The sequence below is a fragment of the Strongyloides ratti genome (genome assembly GCF_001040885.1).
Source record: "Strongyloides ratti genome assembly S_ratti_ED321, chromosome : 2".
In the NCBI taxonomy this organism is placed as follows: domain Eukaryota; kingdom Metazoa; phylum Nematoda; class Chromadorea; order Rhabditida; family Strongyloididae; genus Strongyloides; species Strongyloides ratti.
In genome coordinates this window covers 3108762-3130658 of record NC_037308.1, presented here as the reverse complement: position 1 = coordinate 3130658, position 21897 = coordinate 3108762, and the positions used below count along the sequence as shown (strand labels likewise).

General features: G+C 21.6%; 6 protein-coding genes across 6 annotated transcripts; 2 read left to right on the top strand and 4 right to left on the bottom strand.

The window, feature by feature from the left end:
* Positions 1-5199: 5199 nt before the first annotated feature.
* On the top strand, positions 5200-5638 carry SRAE_2000098100 (40S ribosomal protein S15a; the record flags this gene model as incomplete). Its single annotated transcript, XM_024651878.1, has 2 exons — positions 5200-5332; positions 5379-5638. 2 exons carry the CDS (start codon positions 5200-5202, stop codon positions 5636-5638), a joined length of 393 nt encoding a protein of 130 aa, XP_024505511.1.
* Positions 5639-6019: 381 nt separating this feature from the next.
* SRAE_2000098000 (Hypothetical protein) lies at positions 6020-6540 on the top strand (the record flags this gene model as incomplete). Its single annotated transcript, XM_024651877.1, has 2 exons — positions 6020-6117; positions 6162-6540. 2 exons carry the CDS (start codon positions 6020-6022, stop codon positions 6538-6540), a joined length of 477 nt encoding a protein of 158 aa, XP_024505510.1.
* Positions 6541-6801: 261 nt separating this feature from the next.
* On the bottom strand, positions 6802-8053 carry SRAE_2000097900 (Protein Wnt-4; the record flags this gene model as incomplete). Its single annotated transcript, XM_024651876.1, has 3 exons — positions 6802-7059; positions 7110-7564; positions 7618-8053. The coding sequence occupies 3 exons, from the start codon at positions 8051-8053 to the stop codon at positions 6802-6804; spliced, it is 1149 nt and encodes a 382-aa protein (XP_024505509.1).
* A 1829-nt stretch (positions 8054-9882) lies between these two features.
* SRAE_2000097800 (Peptidyl-prolyl cis-trans isomerase-like 1) lies at positions 9883-10458 on the bottom strand (the record flags this gene model as incomplete). Its single annotated transcript, XM_024651875.1, has 3 exons — positions 9883-10046; positions 10110-10339; positions 10400-10458. The coding sequence occupies 3 exons, from the start codon at positions 10456-10458 to the stop codon at positions 9883-9885; spliced, it is 453 nt and encodes a 150-aa protein (XP_024505508.1).
* A 690-nt stretch (positions 10459-11148) lies between these two features.
* On the bottom strand, positions 11149-12530 carry SRAE_2000097700 (C2 domain and Synaptotagmin domain-containing protein; the record flags this gene model as incomplete). Its single annotated transcript, XM_024651873.1, has 5 exons — positions 11149-11346; positions 11403-11831; positions 11881-12048; positions 12101-12379; positions 12438-12530. 5 exons carry the CDS (start codon positions 12528-12530, stop codon positions 11149-11151), a joined length of 1167 nt encoding a protein of 388 aa, XP_024505507.1.
* A 4654-nt stretch (positions 12531-17184) lies between these two features.
* Positions 17185-20338, bottom strand: SRAE_2000097600 (Membrane-associated phosphatidylinositol transfer protein 2; the record flags this gene model as incomplete). Its single annotated transcript, XM_024651872.1, has 4 exons — positions 17185-17236; positions 17282-17417; positions 17463-20199; positions 20261-20338. 4 exons carry the CDS (start codon positions 20336-20338, stop codon positions 17185-17187), a joined length of 3003 nt encoding a protein of 1000 aa, XP_024505506.1.
* Positions 20339-21897: the final 1559 nt, after the last annotated feature.

Genomic DNA, 21897 nt, shown 5'->3' with positions numbered 1-21897 from the left:
AATTTTTTATTAATAATATTAATAGAAATTTAGTGTTAGAATGTTATTTTTTTAAACATTAAAATTAGGAACTTTTTTAGAGTCACTTAAATACAAAATTTATATAAATTTATTATTGTATTTTTAAAAAAAATTCTAATACATACATGACTTTAAAATTAAGCTATTGTTAATAAATTATAAAATTCATCGCATTTCAAAGGTTATCAAATGACTACAGTGGCATAATCAAATTCAAAAGAAAAATGAATTTTTTATCACAATTTTAGAGGTGGAATCAGAAATCTAGAAAATTTTTAACCAATTTTTGAATCTCTAAAAAAAATAATATTATAGCTATGAAAATTATTAATCTATACCAACTTTTAAATTGAAATCGAATGAAACTAGTCCCATCTTCATAGGATAAGTATTTAATGAGATACTAAAAAGTTCGGAACAATGAATATTTTAGAAAATTTTCCGTCCTTGGCCATATCTCGCTTCAAAATAAAGATAATAACAATCAGATTTTTGCAATCGTCTTTTAATGAGTTTTCAAGTAAGGTCTACCTTCAAAATATTTTTATATCTTAAACTACTTTTGAGATATAAAAAAATGGTGACAATGGATTACGCGCGAAAAAGTACCAAGCACAATATTTTAGAAACCGTTGGAAATTTAAAAATATTTTCAACGTAAGGTATATCTTAAATTTTGAAAGAAGACCAGCGCATATAGTTTTATGCTTTTGTGACCTCATTGACTTGAGTTATCACAAGATTCTTAAAACTTTTTTCATAACATATTTCTTATCATATCTTCATTTTTATAAGTCCTATGAAGATGTGAATAGGCTTAATGAATTTCCCGTAAAAAATTGATCTAGAAAAAAGTATTTATTTTTAAATTTACAATATTATCATGGAAGTCGAGATTTAAAAAAAATATTCCACCATTTCGCCCTTCAACTTTGAATCCTTATAACTCCTGAAGTTTCAATTTTCGAATATTGTTGATTATATTCAAAATTCATCCCATTTCAAAGGCTATCGAATGACTATAGTGGCATATTCAAATTCCAAAAAAAGTTGTTCATTTTTGATCGCATTTTTAGAGGTAAAATCAGAAATCTAGAAAATTTTCAGACAATTTACGAATCTCTGAAAATAATAATGTTACAGCTATGAAAATCAATATTCTAGACCTACTTTCGAATAGAAATCGAATGAAACTAGTCCTATATTCATAGGCCCATTATTTGCTGAGATACTGAAAAGTCGGGAACAATGAATATTTTAGAAAAATTTCCGCCCTTGGTCATATCTCGCTTCAAAATAAAGATAACAACAATCAGATTTCTGCAATCGTCTTCTAATAAGTTTTCAAATAGGGTCTACCTTCAAAATTTTTTTATATCTTTAACCACTTTCGAGATATAAAAAAACGGTGACAATGGATTACGCGCGAAAAAGTACCAAGTTTCATATCTCAAGAACCATTAAAAATAAAAAAATGTTTTTAAGGTACGGTACATCTTAAACTATGAAAGAAGCCTAGCGCATCAGGTTTCACGATTCTATGATGCTTTTTTCTTAAGTTATAAGCATTTTTTTAGAAATTTTTTAAAACTTTATTTCTTATCATATCTTAATTTGTAATTATCCTATAAAGATAAGAATAGCTGCAATGAATTTCTCGTAAAAAACTGATCTAGAATCATCAATTTATTTTAAAAATTTTGCATTGAATCATGGAAGTCGAGATTTGCAAAAAAATATTCCACCATTTCGCCCTTCAACTTTGAATCCTTATAACTCATGAAATTTCAATTTTAGAATATTGTTGATTATATTCAAAATTCATCCCATTTCAAGGGCTATCGAATGAATATAGTGGTATTTTCAAATTCGAAAAAAAGTTGTTTATTTTTGGTCACAGTTTTAGAGGTAAAGTCGGAAATTTAGAAAATTTTCAGCCACTTTCTGAATCTCTGAAAATAATGATGCTATAGCTCTAGAAATTATTACTCTAGACCAACATTTGAATAGAAATCGAATGAAACTAGTCCCATCCTCATAGATAAAGTATTTGCTGAGATACCAAAAAGTCTGAAACAATGAATATTTTAGAAAAATTTCCGCCTTTGTTCATATCTTGCTTCAAAATCAAGATAAATGCAAACAGATTTCTGCAATCGTCTTCTATTAAGTTTTCATATGGGGTCTACGTTTAAAATTTTTTTATATCTTTAACCACTTTCGAGATAAAAAAAATGGTAACAATGGATTACGCGCGAAAAAGTACCAAGCAGTGTATTTCAAGAACGGTTCAAAATTTAAAAATTTTTTCAACGTAGAGTATGCCTTAAATTATGAGAGAAGCCCAGCGCATCAAATTTCATGGACCTGTGACTTCATCAACTTGAATTATCACTAGATTCTCAAAACTTTTTTTTTAACACATTTCTTATCATATCTTCATTTTTAGAAGTCCTATTAAGATGTAAATAGGTTTAATGAATTTCTCGTAAAAAACTGATTTAGAATCATCTGTTTATTTTTAAAATATCTCATCGCATCATGGAAGTCGAATTTTGCAAAAAAATATTCCCCAATTTCGCCCTCAACTTTGAATCCTTATAACTCCTGAACTATCAATTTTCTAATATTGTTGATTATATTCAAAATTCATCCCATTTCAAGGGCTATCGAATGAATATAGTGGTATTTTCAAATTCGAAAAAAAGTTGTTTATTTTTGGTCACAGTTTTAGAGGTAAAGACGAAAATCTAGAAAATTTTCAGCCAAATTCTGAATCTCTGAAAATAATGATGCTATAGCTATAAACATTATTGTCATAGATGAATTTTTGAATAGAAATCGAATGAAACTAGTCCCATCTTCATAGGCCCATTATTTGCTGAGATACTGAAAAGTCGGGAACAATGAATATTTTAGAAAAATTTCCGCCTTTGTTCATATCTTGCTTCAAAATCAAGATAAATGCAAACAGATTTCTGCAATCGTCTTCTATTAAGTTTTCATATGGGGTCTACGTTTAAAATTTTTTTATATCTTTAACCACTTTCGAGATAAAAAAATGGTGACAATGGATTACGCGCGAAAAAGTACCAAGCAGTGTATTTCAAGAACGGTTCAAAATTTAAAAATTTTTTCAACGTAGAGTGTGCCTTAAATTATGAGAGAAGCCCAGCGCATCCAATTTCATAGACCTGTGACTTCATTAACTTGAGTTATCACTAAATTCTTAAAACTTTATTTTGAACATATTTCTTATCATATCTTCATTTTTATAAGTCCTATCAAGATGTGAATAGGCTTAATGAATTTCTCGTAAAAAACTGATCTAGAATCATCTATTTATTTTTAACATTTGCAATATTATCATGGAAGTCGAATTTTGCAAAAAAATATTCCCCAATTTCGCCCTCAACTTTGGCTGCTTATAACTCATGAAGTTTCAATTTCCGAATATTGTTGATTATATTCAAAATTCATCCCATTTCAAGAGCTATCGAATGAATATAGTAGCATATTCAATTTCCAAAAAAAGTTGTTTTTTTTGTTCACATTTTTAGAGGTTAAGTCGGAAATCTAGAAAAATTTCGGCCAATTTTTATATCTCTGAAAATAAGAAAGTTATAGCTTTGAAAATTATTAATCTAGACCAACTTTTGAATAGAAATCGAATGAAGCTAGTCCTATCTTCATAGGATAAGTATCTAGTGAGATACTGTAAAGTCGGGTACATGAATATTTTAGAAAAATTTAAAAGTTATTTTAAAGTAGATTATACTTAAGATTATATAAGAATTCAAAATGTCTTTTGTTTCATCTTTCTATAAATTTTTCGACTCGAGTCGTGAGAACTTTCTTTAAAATCATTTCAAACTGATATATCTTATTGTAATTTAAATTATAACTTTCCTACGAAGATAAAACTAAGTGTAATGAATTTCTCAAAAAAGAGTATTCTAGAATAATTTATTATTTTTTGAAAAAATTCTCCAAACTTTAATTTTACACTTAAATTATTTATAACTTTAGAAGTTTTCATATTCTTATTTTAAAAATATTGTGAAAGTTCATAATTTTCAAAGGAAATTGGATGAATATATTTTTGTTTCAAATTAAAAATAACACTCATAAAATATTTCATTAATATGATATTATTATGACAAAGTTTCTTATAATTTATTTTAATATATTTTAATTTTTAATAATTTTAATATTAAAAAATAAAGAAAGTTAACAAAAGATTTTTTTTCGAAAATTTTAAATAAAATTTAAATTGGAATAAAAAAGATCTGTGATATTAATTTTTTATGTGCCTATTTATTTTCATACAATAGCATATATTTAAATTTTGAAATTATATAAATATATTATTCAATATGTATTTTAAAAGCATACTAATAAAAATTAAGTATGTATGGTTCACAACATGAACTTGGTTTTATAGATTCAATTTCTCCACTTATTGCAATGATTATTTTTTTACTTGGAATTGTAACTTTTACATTGACTGTTGTAAAGTTTATATATTCGAAAAATGAGACAACTAAATTGGTAAGATTTTAAATAAAAATATTTTATCTTAGTTTTCAGGCTCATACATTCACTTCATTTCATGACAAACCTTTAAGAGAGCAAGCATAAATCAGTACTAATTATTTATCTTATCAAAAATGTTACAATTATTTGCGATTTATTAATTAATATTGTATATAATAATTTTATAAATAAATTTAAATACAAAAAAGTTGTAAAATGTATTATTAATATATTTTGTTTTTTATTATCTGATAAAAGAATTAATTTTATAAAAACTTATTCAAATGGAAATATTTATGTAAAATTATTTTTGAAAAAAAGGAGCGGCCCATTTTATTTATTTTAAGCGAATCGTTTTACCAATTTCGTCATCTGTTTAAAAATCCCATTTTTTAATTTAATTTTAAATGATTTATCAATTTTCCCAACTTTTAATTAATAATAAATAACTAATTTAAAAGTAAAAAAGAAATTTTAATCAAATAAATCTTAAATTTTTACACATTTAATGATTTTTGTTATAAAAGATGTATAAAACTGTTGTATGAAAATCTTGTTGTCTCATAACTTCTTCCCATTTAATTTTTATTTGAATTATTTATTTGATTTCCAGGTTATCCTTTTTATACCTGGATTATCAAAATGGTACGTATGAATGTACTTGCAGATGCTTTAAAACGCATAAATAATGCTGAAAAACGTGGAAAACGTCAAGTTATTCTTAGACCATCATCTAAGGTCATTATAAAATTCTTAACTGTTATGATGAAACATGGTAAATTTATTGATAAAAAAAATTTTTTATATTATAATTTATTTAGGATATATTGGTGAATTTGAAGTTATTGATGATCATCGTGCTGGAAAAATTGTTGTTAATCTTACTGGAAGAATTAACAAATGTTCTGTTGTTTCACCAAGATTTGATATTGCTCACAAAGATATGGAAAGATGGACAACAACTCTTCTTCCATCTCGTCAATTTGGATATTTTGTTCTCACCACTTCAGCTGGAATTATGGATCATGAAGAGGCAAGAAGAAAACATGTTGGAGGAAAAATTCTAGGATTTTTCTTTTAACAATATATTTATTCGTTATTGGTTAAGTAATTGTGCCTGTTTACAATATTAAAAATTTGTTGATTTTTTTTGTTTGTTCTTTGTAAATTGGGTATTTTAAAAAATTCACAAAATAGTTTTATATTATTATAATGATTCTATTACTATTATTTTAGAATGGTTGTTGTTATTATTTATAAATTATTAAAAAAAATATTTAGATTAAATTTACTTCCTATTTTTTCTTACATTGTTTAAATAAATTATATAGGAATTGAATAATATCTATTTCAAATTTAAATATTTTTATACAATATTAATTTACATAATGATAAAATTTAAAATTAATATAATCAATAACATATATTTTTTATTATTAAAAAACATATCTTATCATTTGTTATGGATGACTTTGAAAAAAGTGATAATAATGTTCGTGAACCTATAACAATAAGATTATATGCTGGTATTTGTGTCATTGGAATTTTAGGATTTGTTGGGTATGTATAATTGATAATTATTATTATATATACAATATTTTTAGATTTATTATAAATCTTTTTATAGAAGAGTATGTCATTTTAGGTAGTATAATTTCTCCAGTAATTTTGATATCATTAATATTTTTGACATATAATTGGTTAGCTGTTTTTATATATCAAATGACAAGAAGACATACATTTGTCATTGATTTTGGGTATGTATTAAATCAAGGATTAGATGTAACATCTTCAAATAATATTCCATATTCAGTAGAATTGAAGGCTGCCATGTATCCTCCAACAGCTAAAACATATAATTTTGGTAGTTGTACAACACCAGACAATCTTTCTGAACCACTTTTAGAAATAGAAAAAAATAAATATAAAGAAAATCGGTATAAAAATAGAAAAAAAGCAATACCTGCTCCACATAATATATGACCATTATTTAATTAAAATTAATGAAAATTAATATTCAAAGGAATAAAGTAATCTGTATTGTTTTATTTTATAATTTATAAATGTCTTTAAATTAATAGTAATTCCTATGTACACAAATAACACAAATTATTACTTAAATAAAGATCTTAAGAATACTTTTACAACATCTAATAGTATAAACTATCTTCATAATTTCAAAAAAAATTCAACTTTTTTTTGTCTTTTTGACATTTTATTACTTTATAATTATATTTAATATTGTTAATTATTGCATGTTGAAACCCATCGATGTGAAATACAATCATTACATTCTAAATTACAACACCATTTAAATTTACAGTCACATTTATAGGTAACAACTTCATGATCAACACGAAAACCTTTTCCACAACATAAACGACCACAGTCTCCTTCAGAATGTGTCTCATTTCTCCAATTACAAACACGAGGTAATGAACGTCGTTGTTGAAGATGATTATGTAGAGATGAACAAATATCAGGACTTGGTTCAATATATATCTTTAAAAAAATTATAATAAAAATAATTTATTAAAAATGATTATACTTACCAAATCATTACTTTTAGGTTTAACATCATCACTCAAAACTCTTTTTGCTTTATGATATTTTTCTGTTAAATATTTTACAATTTCTCTTAAATCAGCCGTCTTCTTCCAACATGTCTTCTGTTGACAACTACCACTAACTCCATGACATTTACAACTTGAAATTAAAGTTTTTTTAACAGCTAATCTTCCTGCTTTTAAATTATGTTTTTCTAGGCGTTTTAATGGACTTCTTAAATTATTATTTCCTGTTCTTGTTAATATTTTTCTACTTGTTTGTATACCAAATTGTACTCCATATGTACAACCACCCCATTCAAAATTTTGTTGCCCATTTGGTTCTTCATAATCATCAATACATTTACATTCATCTAACCATCCCTGAGCACAGGCAGATGCCACACCCCACGATGCTCCAGCTGCTGATAAAGCCCATAAATATGCTGATTCTTTATAACCTATGAAAACAAGTTTTAATAAAATTTTATTATAACTATTAAAAATATCATACCGTATCTTAATATACTAGGTTCATGAATAACAGTACCACTAATACTACAATCCCAATTTTGAAATCTCATTTCTTCTCTACATAAATTCATTGCCTCCTGAATTCCTTCATATGCAGAGACAGCAATAAATGGATGACTTCTACAAGCTATTTGAAATTGTCTATAATTAGATGCATGTAAAATATCAGGTGTACATCCTTGTAACAATTTATCAGGAATTGTTGGTACAACTTTATAATTAATATTATCATTATTATATGGAAATTTATTATTATCAAAATTTTTATTAACATTATTTTGACTATAATATTCTATATCCAATGAATGTTTTCTTCTATATTCTCCATTAATATGATCATTATAGTTATATGATTTTGTTAAAAAATTTTTTTGAAGTAAAAATAATATTAGTAATAATAAAAATTTAACTAACATATTTTTCAATATCATTTTTTAAAAAATTTTCTAGAATTATTAATAAATTAATTTATAAAAATAGATACATCAAAAGATGACAAAAATAGTAAGTAGTAAAAGTATTTTGTATGAATACATAAAATAGTCAATTTATTTGTGAAACATCATTAAATGAGTAATAAAGGTAAAATTACAAAAGAATATTTTATTTTAAAGAAAAGATAAAATGTTAAATACCTTTGTAAGTTAAATAAAAAATAAATTATATTATTTTTTTGTGTTGATTAAAACTATTTTAATAAAAAGATACTGTATAATAATGAATTTAAAAAAAATATTATTATACTATGATTGGTTGTATTAAATTATTTTATAAAAGGTTAACCTGGAATAAAAATAAATTGATATATAACAGATGATAGCGATAAAATGTAAATTTAAAATGGTACGAAAAAGATTTTGTTTTACTTCTTAGTAATATAAATTAAAAGTTACCAAAATACTTTTAGGGAGTGTAGTTTATTGTTTTTAACTCTTCTACATGGATCATAAAATAAGTTTATTGAAATAATTGTTTCTGATTGAAAGATATGTCGTAAAAAAGGAAAGAAAACTACTAAATCATTTTACTTGTTTTTATATTTATATTTAAAAATTTAATTACTTTTATTTTGATATATTAAATTATTATTTTAAAAATTTAAATAAATTAATTAATAAAAAAACTATTTTAAAAATATATATATAATTTTAAAATAAGAAAAATAATATAATAAAAGTAATTAAATGTTAATAGGAAACATTTAAAAGAAATAAAAAACAATCTTAAATCATTATATACAATAAAAAATGATAACCTTAAAAAGAATATTTTTATATTTTAATTGAATAATGCTAATTTTTTTATTCTTCACAAAATACAATATATGACTATTTATAGGAAAAGTACAATAATAGTATTTAAAATAAATTAAATTATTTTGAAATAATTTTGCCTTAAAATATATTCTTTTTAAATAAAAAAATATACATACATTTAGATTAAAAGAAAAAATTTAGATGAAAAAGAGTTACAAATTTGATAGGCTCTTTAGAAAATCACATTTCTATTGTTATCCTTTAAAACCTGTCAATCTTCAAAATTATTTCATAAAAATAAATGTTACATTTAAACATTTATTCTATTCATATTATTCTTATAAAAATAATCAACAAATATTAATATAACATAAAAATAAATTAATAATAATATTTTTGTCTATTAAATATAATATACATTTTTGTACCATTATTTTTTTTTAATATACTACCTAAAATCAAAACATCCCGCATTAATTATAATTACATTGTAATAAATTAAATAGAAAATATATAAACTTTTTTCAAAGAACATTCTTTAAATAAAGTTAAAAAGAAAATTTTATTATAAGGATTGCCTTGTTATAAAGTAACATAATATTAAGAATATCTATTTTAATTACTTATCTCATCTTTTTTCATCTTCATTGAAATATAATGAGATCTATTAAAAGAATCACTTTTTCTCATGGTCACATAATAATTGTAGAATTTTTTTTTTAATTTGACTCATTTAATCATCTTATGTTTTTAATATATATATATTACCGTTATAATTCAATTACGAACGCTTAATTTAATAAAAATTTCGTTTTTGAGGTTAATTTCATATCAATTATACTCTTTTTTTTCTTGTTTAATTTCCCTCCATATTCCAAGTTTCGAATGGATCATTTAATTTTATACTTATTATCTAATCATTTTATATATTGGTCTTTTAAAATTTATTTTATACATATAATTTTTTTTAAAAAAAAAAGTTTTACATTTTAATCATCCATATTGTCTATTGGTGTGGCACTAAAAATTTTAACTTCATATAATGGACGATCATTATTATCAGTATTGACAATACCAATTTTTTGTACTGTTTTCATTCCTTTACAAACTCTACCAAATATTGTATGTTTACCATCAAGATGTTGTGTTGGTGCTAAAGTAATAAAAAATTGTGACCCATTAGTATTAGGACCCGAGTTAGCCATTGACAATATACCTGCTCCAGTATGTTTAAGGCGTGTATCTATTTCATCATTAAATGTCTGCCCATATATTGAAGTTCCACCACGACCTGTTCCTGTTGGATCACCACCCTGAATCATAAAGCCTGCTATAATACGATGAAAGATAGTTCCATTATAAAAATCACGTCCTGCCAATTCGGCAAAATTTTTACATGTTCTGGGAGCATGATTCCAGTATAATTCTACCACAAAATCTCCTGATCTTAAAAAAAAATTTCAACAATAATTTTAATAAAAAAATTATTTATTTTTATTAACTTACGATGTTTTTATTTTAACAAATGGTGGTTGTGAAGAGTATGAACGTTTTGTAACAAGCATTGTAAAAAAAATAACTTTTAAAATATTATTTGTATGTTTGTAAACACTTTGCCAATAAGGAAATCTTAACACGAAAAAAAATCTGTAAATTTTTTAAGGTTAATTCACGTCATTTGAACATTTATAATAAAATTTTTTATGTTTAAAATGATTTTTTATATAAAAATAGTAAAAGATTAAAAAAAATTTTTTGGTTTAAAATTTTTTTTATTTTTCAAATAATTTTTTTTCACTCAAAAATTAAATAAATATAAATTGATTAAAAGTAATTTAATAAAGAAATAATAGAATTTTTTTTCTTTTTTTAAAACAGTTTAAAGAATTTAATAATTTTAAATAGTAACAAAAATTATTAAAAATGATAAAATTATATTTTAAAATTTTTAAAATCATAATAAAAATGATGTGATACTTTATTAAGTAATATAAAAACAATATTAAAATTACTTAAAAATTTAAATAAATCCTTCAAAATAACAGATTCACTAAAGTGAACTTTAGCCATTTTTTATTCAACCTTTTAATCAAAGTTAAAATTGAAAATAAAGACAAAATCCAATTCTTTTAATAATCCAAATGAATATTATTCTTCTAACCCGATTTTTTTTTGTCAATATCATATATTTCAACATAGGAATGAAAATAATAAATATGTATACATAAAATTAAAGAAAACTAAATTTTCCATGTTTAATCTTTTTCTTTTGCTTGTAATGTATGCCATCTGACAATTGGACGTTTTGTTATTAACATTTCTCCCCATTGTTGATGTGCTCCTAATGTAATTGATTGTTGTGTAATATTTTCACTTCCAACAATAACATGGCCAATAAAATCATTTTTAGAAACTTTATCATAATCCCAGACACTAACTTCTAAGTATACATTCTAAAAAATTTTGAAAATAAAATTAATTTTTAATATTAATAATAAAATAAATATACCTGTAAAATATTTGGTGGAACTTTAAATTGGAAACTTTCATTATAATATGGGTTAAGAGTTTTATACTTTATAGTTGTCTTCTTTTTCATTAACATTTTTTTTCCATGATGAAGGTATATTTTTATGTATGGATCACTACTACCACCAACATCCATTTTTTTTAAATTTCTGGCTTCCATAATTGTGACTGTCAATATTCCTGTTGTTGGTCGGTATCTAATTGAAAAGCAAATATCACCTAATCTACCATCTTTAGAATCACTGTCTGATTCAGGTTTTTCTAAACATGCCCATTTATCTGTTGTCGTACCAAAGTCAACTCCTTCTAATGGTATTAATAATTGTCCCAATCTGTCATCTTTTGATATTCTATCAAAATCATAAACTGATAATTGTAATGTCATATTATAAAGCTCATTAAATGGAATCTAAAAAAAAGGACAAATTATTATTTGTATTTCAATAAAAGAAAATTACATTAAAAAGAAATGTTTCATCAAAAAATGGATTAAGATTATTTCTTTTAATTTTTGTTTCGAATTTTTGCTTTTTTTCTGGTAAAATAGATAATTTGACATATGGATCAGAGGATCCATTTCTATCCATAGCTGGTAAATTACGACATTCAACAATTGTCACAGCAAGCTATAATAATATTTTTTATTATTAAAATAATATATAAAATGTTATTACAAACCTTATTTGTACTAAAATCATAATCAAGCTTATACCGTATCTCACCATATAAATATAATGGATTATCAGAATTTGTTGAGTCTTTACTAGCAGATGAAAAAATAGAACGAGATAATTTTTTTCCAATAAAACTTGAAGAAGTGTTTTTTGATTCTGTAGAGTCATTCTTTTCAAGTGATGGTTTATATTCACCATTATATGGTTGTATAGAAATTTTACTTGATGTTATTGGAACAAATGATGATGGTACTAATTTTGTTGTAAAATCTTTTTTACTTTCCTTAATTAAATATTTTATTGTTAAAATAAATGTATATATATAAAAAAAATAAACATACCCTTCCTGTATTTGAAGTTTTAAATGGTAAACATATAGTAAATATTCTAATAATTGGATTACATGAAATAAAATATCCACAAGAACCTAACATATTTATTATCTTTTAAATAATAATATAAAATTTAGTATAGGTAGTGAAAAATAATATATAATAATATATTTTTTATTTTTTATTTTTTTTTTATCTAAAATAAATGTTAATATAAACATATTATGTATGATGACAATAAAATATTAGAAACAAAGTACCATAATATATGATAAAAGGTAAATATAAAAATACTATTTAAGAAAGATTTTAAGTAAAATAAAAATAGGAAAACCTTTTTTAAAAGTAAGATTGTATTTAAATGTTTTTAGTATGTATATATTTTTATATATATCGTGTAATAATAAAAAGTTGTACTTAAAATTTAAATTTTTAATATTATGCTTAATTTTTAATTATATGGTAAAAAAAAAAAGTTTAAAAAAAGTATTTGTTTATACCTTTAAATTTAAAAATTATAGTAACATAATAAAACATAAATAATAATTTTATTAAAATATATCGTGATGTACCTAATAAAAAAATATTAATATTTTTTTAAAAACTTAATAAACATTTTAATTTTTATGATAAGTATATAAATATAAAAAAATATTCTTAAAATTGTATGATTAATATGTTATATTTATTATGATAATTCTTCTTATAAATTTTTTTTTTTTTACAATTATAAGTAATTAATTAATATATTCAATGACAATATAAATCTTAATGTATATTAAAATAGAAAATTTTTTAAATATATATATATAATACATTTAATACTCACTTACCATCTTATTTTTAATAATTATGTTTTTTAAGTAATATAATTTAATTTGTGGAGTTGAAGCATAAAATGAAAGAAAAAAAAATTTTTTAATATAATAATATTACAGTTGAATAGAAATGTGTAAATTTATACAAAAAAAGAGAGAGATAAATTATATATCAAGAATATATATATATATGTATAATATATATGTTATCATTATTTTGTTGAAAATATCTTAATAAAGAAAATAATTGAAGAAGATAATATTTTATGTAGTAATATTCAACTATAAAACTAAAAAGAAGAAAATGATAAAATAAATGGAGATAAATGAAACAAAAATAATTTTATTTCTACAAATTTTAACTTTTAGCTATTCTTTTTAAAAGTGCTTTCATATTAACTTTTTGATGAGTTTCAATAATTAATGGAAAATTTTTCTATTTTGTGGAGTTACTCTTCCTTTTTATTTAAACTCTTTAACAAAATAACGCATACTTTTAATTGAATACCAAAATGAAACTATTTTAAAAAAAGAAAAAAAGTTAAAATATTTTTAAAATGAGTTTTAATAATATTTCACATATAATTTTTTTTATAAAAAAAAAAACAACTATAAAAATTTATTACACATTTTTTGATTATCATTAAAAGAAATATATAAATGTTAAACTTATTTTTTTTAGTAAAATTTTACAAATTAGCACTTATTTCTTTGAAATGATTAAAATTGCAAAAACCAAAAATGTTAATTTTTTTCTTTTATAACATTATAAAATTTTTTATTACTTATTATAATTTAATTATAGGGGGAAAAAATATTTTAATATTGTTTTGGTTAATAGAAAAAGATTAACTTATTCTAAAAAAGTATTTTAAATAAATTTTTTGAATGAATGTTAATTGTAATATTTTTTTTTTTATAAGAAAAAAAAACAATATTTTTTGAAAGTATTTCATTCATTCAATTAAATGAGGTATTGTTGTTGTATTTTAAAATATATTTGGGAAGATAAAGTAGTAACAAATTAGTAGAATAACAAAAGCAAGAGTTGCTTTTACTGGGAGAAATGATAATAATATAAGAAAAAAATCTTTCTTTTTTTTAATAGAAAAATAATTGTCTTATTCAATGTTTTAATATTATGTTGAAATTTTTTTTATTTTTACATTTTAAAAGAAAAAAATGTTAAATTTTTTTTTTTACAAATTATATACTATATTACTACTGATAATCATATGGTAGCAGGTGTATTATTATAAAACAACAGGAATATTAGCATAATTTATTTATTATTTTTGTTAAAAAAAAGTTATTCATTTACTATAAAGATAAAATTTTAAATAAATATCGTAATTTTATAAGAAATATTAATATTCACTAAAGGAAATTCACGTAAAAAATTTTTATTTCTTCATTTTTATATATAAAAAATCTTTAAAAATGGAGGATAATTTTTAATAAATACTTTAAATAAAAAGAAACCTTATTATTTTAAGTATGATAGAAATAGATAGGAAGAGAGAAATAATGTATTTTACAAAGGCAATCAACAAATATTAATAGATTGTAGATTATCAAACATCCTATAAATACACATAAAATATTGCACATTTAATTAAATTTTTCCCAAGACACATAACTAAACATATATTTCCATTCTTATCATATCACTTTTACTCTTTTAAAATATTATAGTCATAAATTTAATATTGTTTAGTATCTTAAAATAATATTACTCTATTTTACCTCATTAAAATGAAATATATATGAAATGATAGTAAAATTAAAATACATAAAATATAAAGGGATATAAAAATAATACTTTTTAAATAATATTTTTTGAACTTATATAAACTAAAATTTCTTCAATAACCTTAAAAGCTAGATAAATAAAAAAAATATAATATTAATGTACAATAAAATAAATGATAAAATAATGAAAAACAATTTTATTTTTTTTTCTAATGCATTAATCATAATAATATAATTTTATATTTTTTTTTATCAAATCAAACTAATTGTTATAGTCATATAATTGGTTTTATAAATATGATATATATATATATATATATTTTTTTTTTGATCAACAATTTATTTAAATAATATATGTATATATTTTTTTTAAAATTGTCTCTTTTTAAATTATAAAAATGTCCTTTCAAAGCAATCTATAAATTTTCTTGAATATAAATGTTTTGTATAACAATAATTATTTATATTAAAAAGAGACAAAAAAAATTTATAAAGTACGTAGGAGTATGAATGTAAATTGTATATTTTTATTCATTAATTTTTAGATATTTTTATTAATAATAATAATAATAATAAAAAGATATATTTTTATTTCAATTATTACTTAATAAAATAAGAATGATTATAAACTATGTAATATATTTGTAATAAAGTATATATCAAAAAAAAATTGTATATATTTTGTTTGATCAAATAAAATTTATAAAATAGAATTAATAAAAAGATAAGAGAGTAATTTTATTTGATGATCAAAAAATATTTAAATAGAAAATAATTTCTAAAATTTAATAATCTTTTTTTATGATTAGAAAAAGTTACAAAAAGGATTATATAAAATATAAAAATAGTAACGCAAAAGTGTTTATCTAAATTAACAAATAAAAAAATAATTTTTTATTCCTTAAAAATTGTCATTTTAAAATATTTAATATATTATTATCTGTCATTTCCTTGTAATAAAAAAAAATACATTTAGTAAAGGAGATAAGAGTGTGCTGCAAAAAGAAAAAAAAAAGGATTTAAAATATTAAACTTCTTTTTTTTGCACCCTTTTACTCAATGAATCTTAATGTAAAAGATAAAAAAAATATGATTAAAAATAAGAACGGAATTTTTAATAATATATTCATATGATTTGATATTTTTCTTTCATATTATCATTAATATATATAAATAGTAAAACAAAATATATTTTTATATTCAGAATTTTTAAAATAGTCCTTTCTTTTTTCTAAACATGCAAGGTTTTGATGAATTGATAAATGAAAATAGATATATAATATAGATATATGATAAAACAATGAGGGGTTTATTAAAAATTGTCATCATTCAAAATAATAAATCAAAAAAAAAGAACAGAAAATTAATAGAATCAAGTTGTGAGATTTTTTTTATTATAAATGAATTTTAAAAATATAAATGAATAAATATATTCAAATCTTATATTTTGTTCATAAAAAAGAAATAAAATAGTAAGAAATTGAAGCTAAAAACATTCCTTCTATGATTAAGAATATAAAAAATGATAATGACTCGTAAAACAACTATTATTAAAAGAGATAAATTGAAAACATCATTAACAAAAATGTTTACAAAAACCTTGTTCTTCTTTTGCCAATTTTATCATCTTAAATTGCTTCTCTTTACCATAAACCCACACATCTACTAATATTTGTGATTAAAATGTTAAATTAAAAATTTCTTTATCATTTTTGTTTATTTTTTTTTTAACAATATCACTTAAAAATTCAATTTTAATCATTTTTGGTTTGATCTAATTAAAAAAATTAATAAATTAGATATAATAAATTATATTGTACTTGGTAGTATTATCAAATATTTATTATAAAATTAGAATGGCAAGTAATAATAGAGTATCTTTAATTTTTTACGAATGATATGGTATTAAGTTATATTATGCATGTATATTTTCTTTTTTCTTTTTATTTTTTTTTGTTCCTCCTTAAACATTCATTTTTATCCATTTTATTATCAATCTACTTCATCATTTTAAATTACTTCGTTGTTGTTTTTTTTTTTAATAAAAAAAAGCCTTAATTTTAGTACCATTTTCTTTTATAGATAATTGGTTCCTTTTAGTGTTGTTATTTAAACAAATAGACTAAGATATTAACATTAAAAGCTTCATATGGCATAATCAATTATCTCTTCTTTCAATTTCCTACTCAAAATTTACCACTTCTACGTGAGAATGTTGAATATGTGTGAGTGAAATCTCTATAAGATGTAAAATATTTTAATAAAAATAATTATCATACTTACCGAGTTATACTTTCAAGGACAACCCCTTCGTGATCTTCAAGGACTCTTTTTTCAAATAACGGTTTTGCAATATTTATTCTTTCCATTTCTAAATCTTTTAAATGTTCATGATAACCATTTTCAATATTATTACAACCTATTTTTTTATGTGTTACTGAAAATATTCTATCTGAATTTATACCTGCATTACCATATACTGCAACATCTTTTCCACTCCCATATGCAGCATGGACAGTTAATCCTATATCAATAAGATTTAATATTTGAAGTGATTTTTGGCGTAATGGATCTGTTGAAATTGAATGATTAAAAAAAATTAAACCATGTGGAAAGTTATGTTTTGACATCCAACTTGAAACAACTCTTTGTTGCATATCAGGTCTTGCAGTTATATATATAATTAAATAATTTAATCTTTGCCAATATCTAACTACATCAACAGCACCTGGACGAACACGTGGATCACGTCCTGTAACTGAAACAGATGATGTTAATGAACCATCTATTGAAAATATAACACATGGAGATCCATTTCTAGCAACAATTAAATATAAATCAAGGTAAGTATAATCACCAATAACAATCATTTTTATTTGATGTCTACCAATAGGAAGTTTTTCACTACCATTAAAACTAAACATTATTTTTCCATGATTATCTGTTAATAAATTACCATAATGAGACCATTCACCACCCTCTGTACAATAATATATTGATATCATTTCTCTAGATAAAATAACTAAATCCATAGGACCATATGAAAATTTTGCCGAAACACATTGATCTTTTCCTTCAATACATACAACATCATTACCTCTATGATTAGCAATTAAATTAGCAACCTTAAATTTTGTCCTTTTTCTTGTCCATTGTTGTTTAGGTAATTTTAATGATGTTGTTGTTGTTGATTGATGAATAATATTATTTCTCATTGCTGTTAATGGTATATCATTAGATATAGCAAATTGTCTTAAAATAAATGCTCCAATATCTTTACTTTCCCAATATGATGCTTGTAATATATTAGGTAATGATGATGATGGTAATGAACTCATTTCTAATGGACAATATAATTGATGATCAATTCTATAATCACCCCAAAGTAATGAACATTCAACTGTTGTTGTATCAAATTCAATATGTTTACCATCACCAAATGGAAATTTTTGATATCTAGGTAAATTAACTGGTGGTAATAATGATAATTGACTATTAAGTACTGGTTCAATTCTAACAGCACATGGATCTAATGGATAATAAAGATTATACAATTGATTACAATTTAATTTTCCCATATAATTATCTTCATCTGACTTTTGCATTAATATTAAACCTAAAGGACATCCAAGTAGGAAGGCTGAATGTATATGAAAATCAAATTCTGGTTTAATCATCAATTCAGAGGAACAATCTGATTCCCATGTTGAAAAAAGTGATTCTTGATCAATATCTAAATTATTACTACGAAAAGAAATTTTTTGACCTGAATATTTTGAATTATGTGTTTTATTTGTACATATAGAATCTTGACGGTTAAATTTAAATTCTTCTGCTAAAATACCATATAATATTATTCCTGTAATACAATCACCAACAACAAAAATATCACCATTAAATGATGTTTCACCAATTTCATTTAATACTTCTTTATAAATTGAATTAGCATAAGAGACAGCCTCTTTCATAGCTTCATAGTAACATTCAAGACCATAACTAACCATTAAAAGTGCTGTTGATGGATGAAATGAACCAAAATGTGGTGATAATCGAGAAATTTTTTTCATTAATGGTGTTAGAGGACCACCACATTTAACCTGTTTAACAATAACTTTTTTTTTTAATTTTGGATAATGTTGTAAAATTAAATGATCTATGACTGATTTAAATGTATCTGAGTCAGATGCTTTTAATTCAGTAAAAGCATCATTTACAGGTGTTGAATGAAATATTAAAATAAGAAGATTTGAATCATATTCTGAGAATGAATTTTTAAATGAATCACTTTGATGTGATGTACTTTCATTAGAATTATTATATGATCTTGATTGTTCATCCTCTGCAACCATCAATTCACTGTTCCAACGAACTAAATTTTGTTTTTGTCCTTCAATTGAATGAATAGAAAAATGATCTGGGCAATCATAAAAAACATCAGAAGTTGAAGTTGTTTCCCAATAAGTATTTTCATCTTTTTGTTTTTTCTCATCCTCTTTATTTGCATCACACATAACTTTACAAAGATGAACTTTAGTCTCTTCTTCTAATCTTCTAATATCTTCCATAGTTAAACCAACCCATTCATCTTGCCAGGCCCAGGCTTGTCTATGTGCAAGATTCATTGTATTACGTAATGCAAGATCATGAATCCATTTTTCTACTCTTGTTTGCATACCCCAATATTTAAATTCAACTTTACATAATTTATAAGCACACATTATTGGAAGACCATTTTGTATAGAATCTTTAATCCATGTTTTTGACAATGGACCTCGTCCTGTTTTTTGACTTTTATAAATAGTTGGATCCTCTTCAACTAAATAGTCATGAGCATTAACAGTATCATTGACAAAATCTATAACATCAACTATTCTATTTTTTAAATCTTCTTTAGATAAATTAAAAACATTATCTTGCATACCAGCATCATTATGAAATTGTGTTTCCACTTCAATAGATAATTTATCAACAAAAGGACATGTATATTTAGTTTTTGTATAAGGATATGCATTCCATGCTTCTTCAATAGCAGGAAATTTTGGTATTGGTAGAATAGCCCTTATCCATGATGGTATTTTTGATTCAACATGATAAATTTTATATGTATATTGACCATTTCCTCCATAACCATTATTATAAGGTTTATTTTCAATAATTTCAACACCAGCACCAGCACCTTTACTTTCATTTCTTGATTTTTTCTATAAAATATAATTAATTAATTTTTAATTAAATAATATGAAATTTTTTTTTATCACCTACCTGTATCATATATAATTGTGCTATTTTATATTCTTCTACCGTCATTGGAAGTATAATTCTATACTCCTTTACAAGCATTATATATATGTATATTTTTTTTTGTATTATAATATATAAAATAAATGTTTTCCACAATAAGATAAATATTTTTTCTTAAAAAAAAAATATATGCATAAAGTTTTAGTTTAGGAATTTTTCTATGAAATAAATATATAAAAGAATCTAAAAAAAAAGATACATAAAAATTTATAAATATATCAAAAAAAAATCAAAATTATAAATATCTATCCTTCTTCTATTTTGTTCTTTTTTTTAAAAAAAAAAATTGTAACATTAAAATTTAAATATGTACATATCTATTTTTTACTTTATTTTGATATTCAAACAAGTATATAATTTATTAAAATATATTTATATAAAAGATAAATATTAAAAAGTTTTTTTTTTCCTTTATTTCAAATAATATTTTTCTTTATTTAATATCTTAATAAATATTAAAATTATTATTTCAGTTAAAAATATACATATGTAAATTTTTTTTATAAAAAAAAATGTTTTTTGAAATAAAAATATATAAATATATTTTTTTTTTTTTTTAAAGTTAGAAATATATATATATATTTTTTCTAACATCTATTATGATAATTTTTGATAAAAGATTAGAAAAATATTGGTAAAAGTATTATGAGATAATAAAATTTTTAAAGAGTGAGTTAATCAAAGATTGTTAACATTTTTAATAAAATTTTCTCTGATAAAACTTTTTAAATTATACTTTTTTTTCATGTTTATAATTTTTAATTAAGAGATTATTTATTATTAATAATAACTATAGGCAATTATAAGTAATATCAAAAATTATTATGAATCACATGAAATTTTTATGTTATTTATAAAATAATAGAAAAAAAAAGAAATATATAAAAATATTATTTAATAAATTATAATAGTATCTAATTCAATGAAATATTTAAAATTTTTGTGTTAATAGTATATCTTTCAAAAATGTAAATTAGGTTATCAAAGTTAGCAAATTGTAAATAATTTTTAATTTTATCAATAAGTACATTTTAAGTTTTTTTTTTGTTGCTAAAATTAAACAAACAAATGTTTATCTTGATATAAATAGTTATTTTAAATCGAATATACATATATAATATTATTTAAATCAATGAAAAAGAAGTACTTAAAATACAGTGATTTATAAAAATTTAAATAAATAAATATTCCAAAAGATACAATAAATAGTACTTTTACATGATATGCATAAATATTAAAACATATATTAAAAATTGAATGGTACATCATAATTGTAAAATAGAAATGTAATAGATTAAGGTGTTTCATGTGATGTTAAAATTTAATATAACATAGTATATTACATAAGAGAAATATTATATAAAACTTTTACTTTTAACTATTTTATTGTTTATTTCATCAACTTTTCTCAATGAAGTATAATAGTATAAAGAATTAAATAAATAAAATTGATGCTAACTAAATAATATATAATTATTTAAAAAAAAAAAAACTTTTGTAAGAAATGATTTTATTACAATAATAATAACTAACTTTATAATTTTTGTTATTCAATATGTCATATCTTATAAAAAGAATATTGTAATTTAATTTTAAAA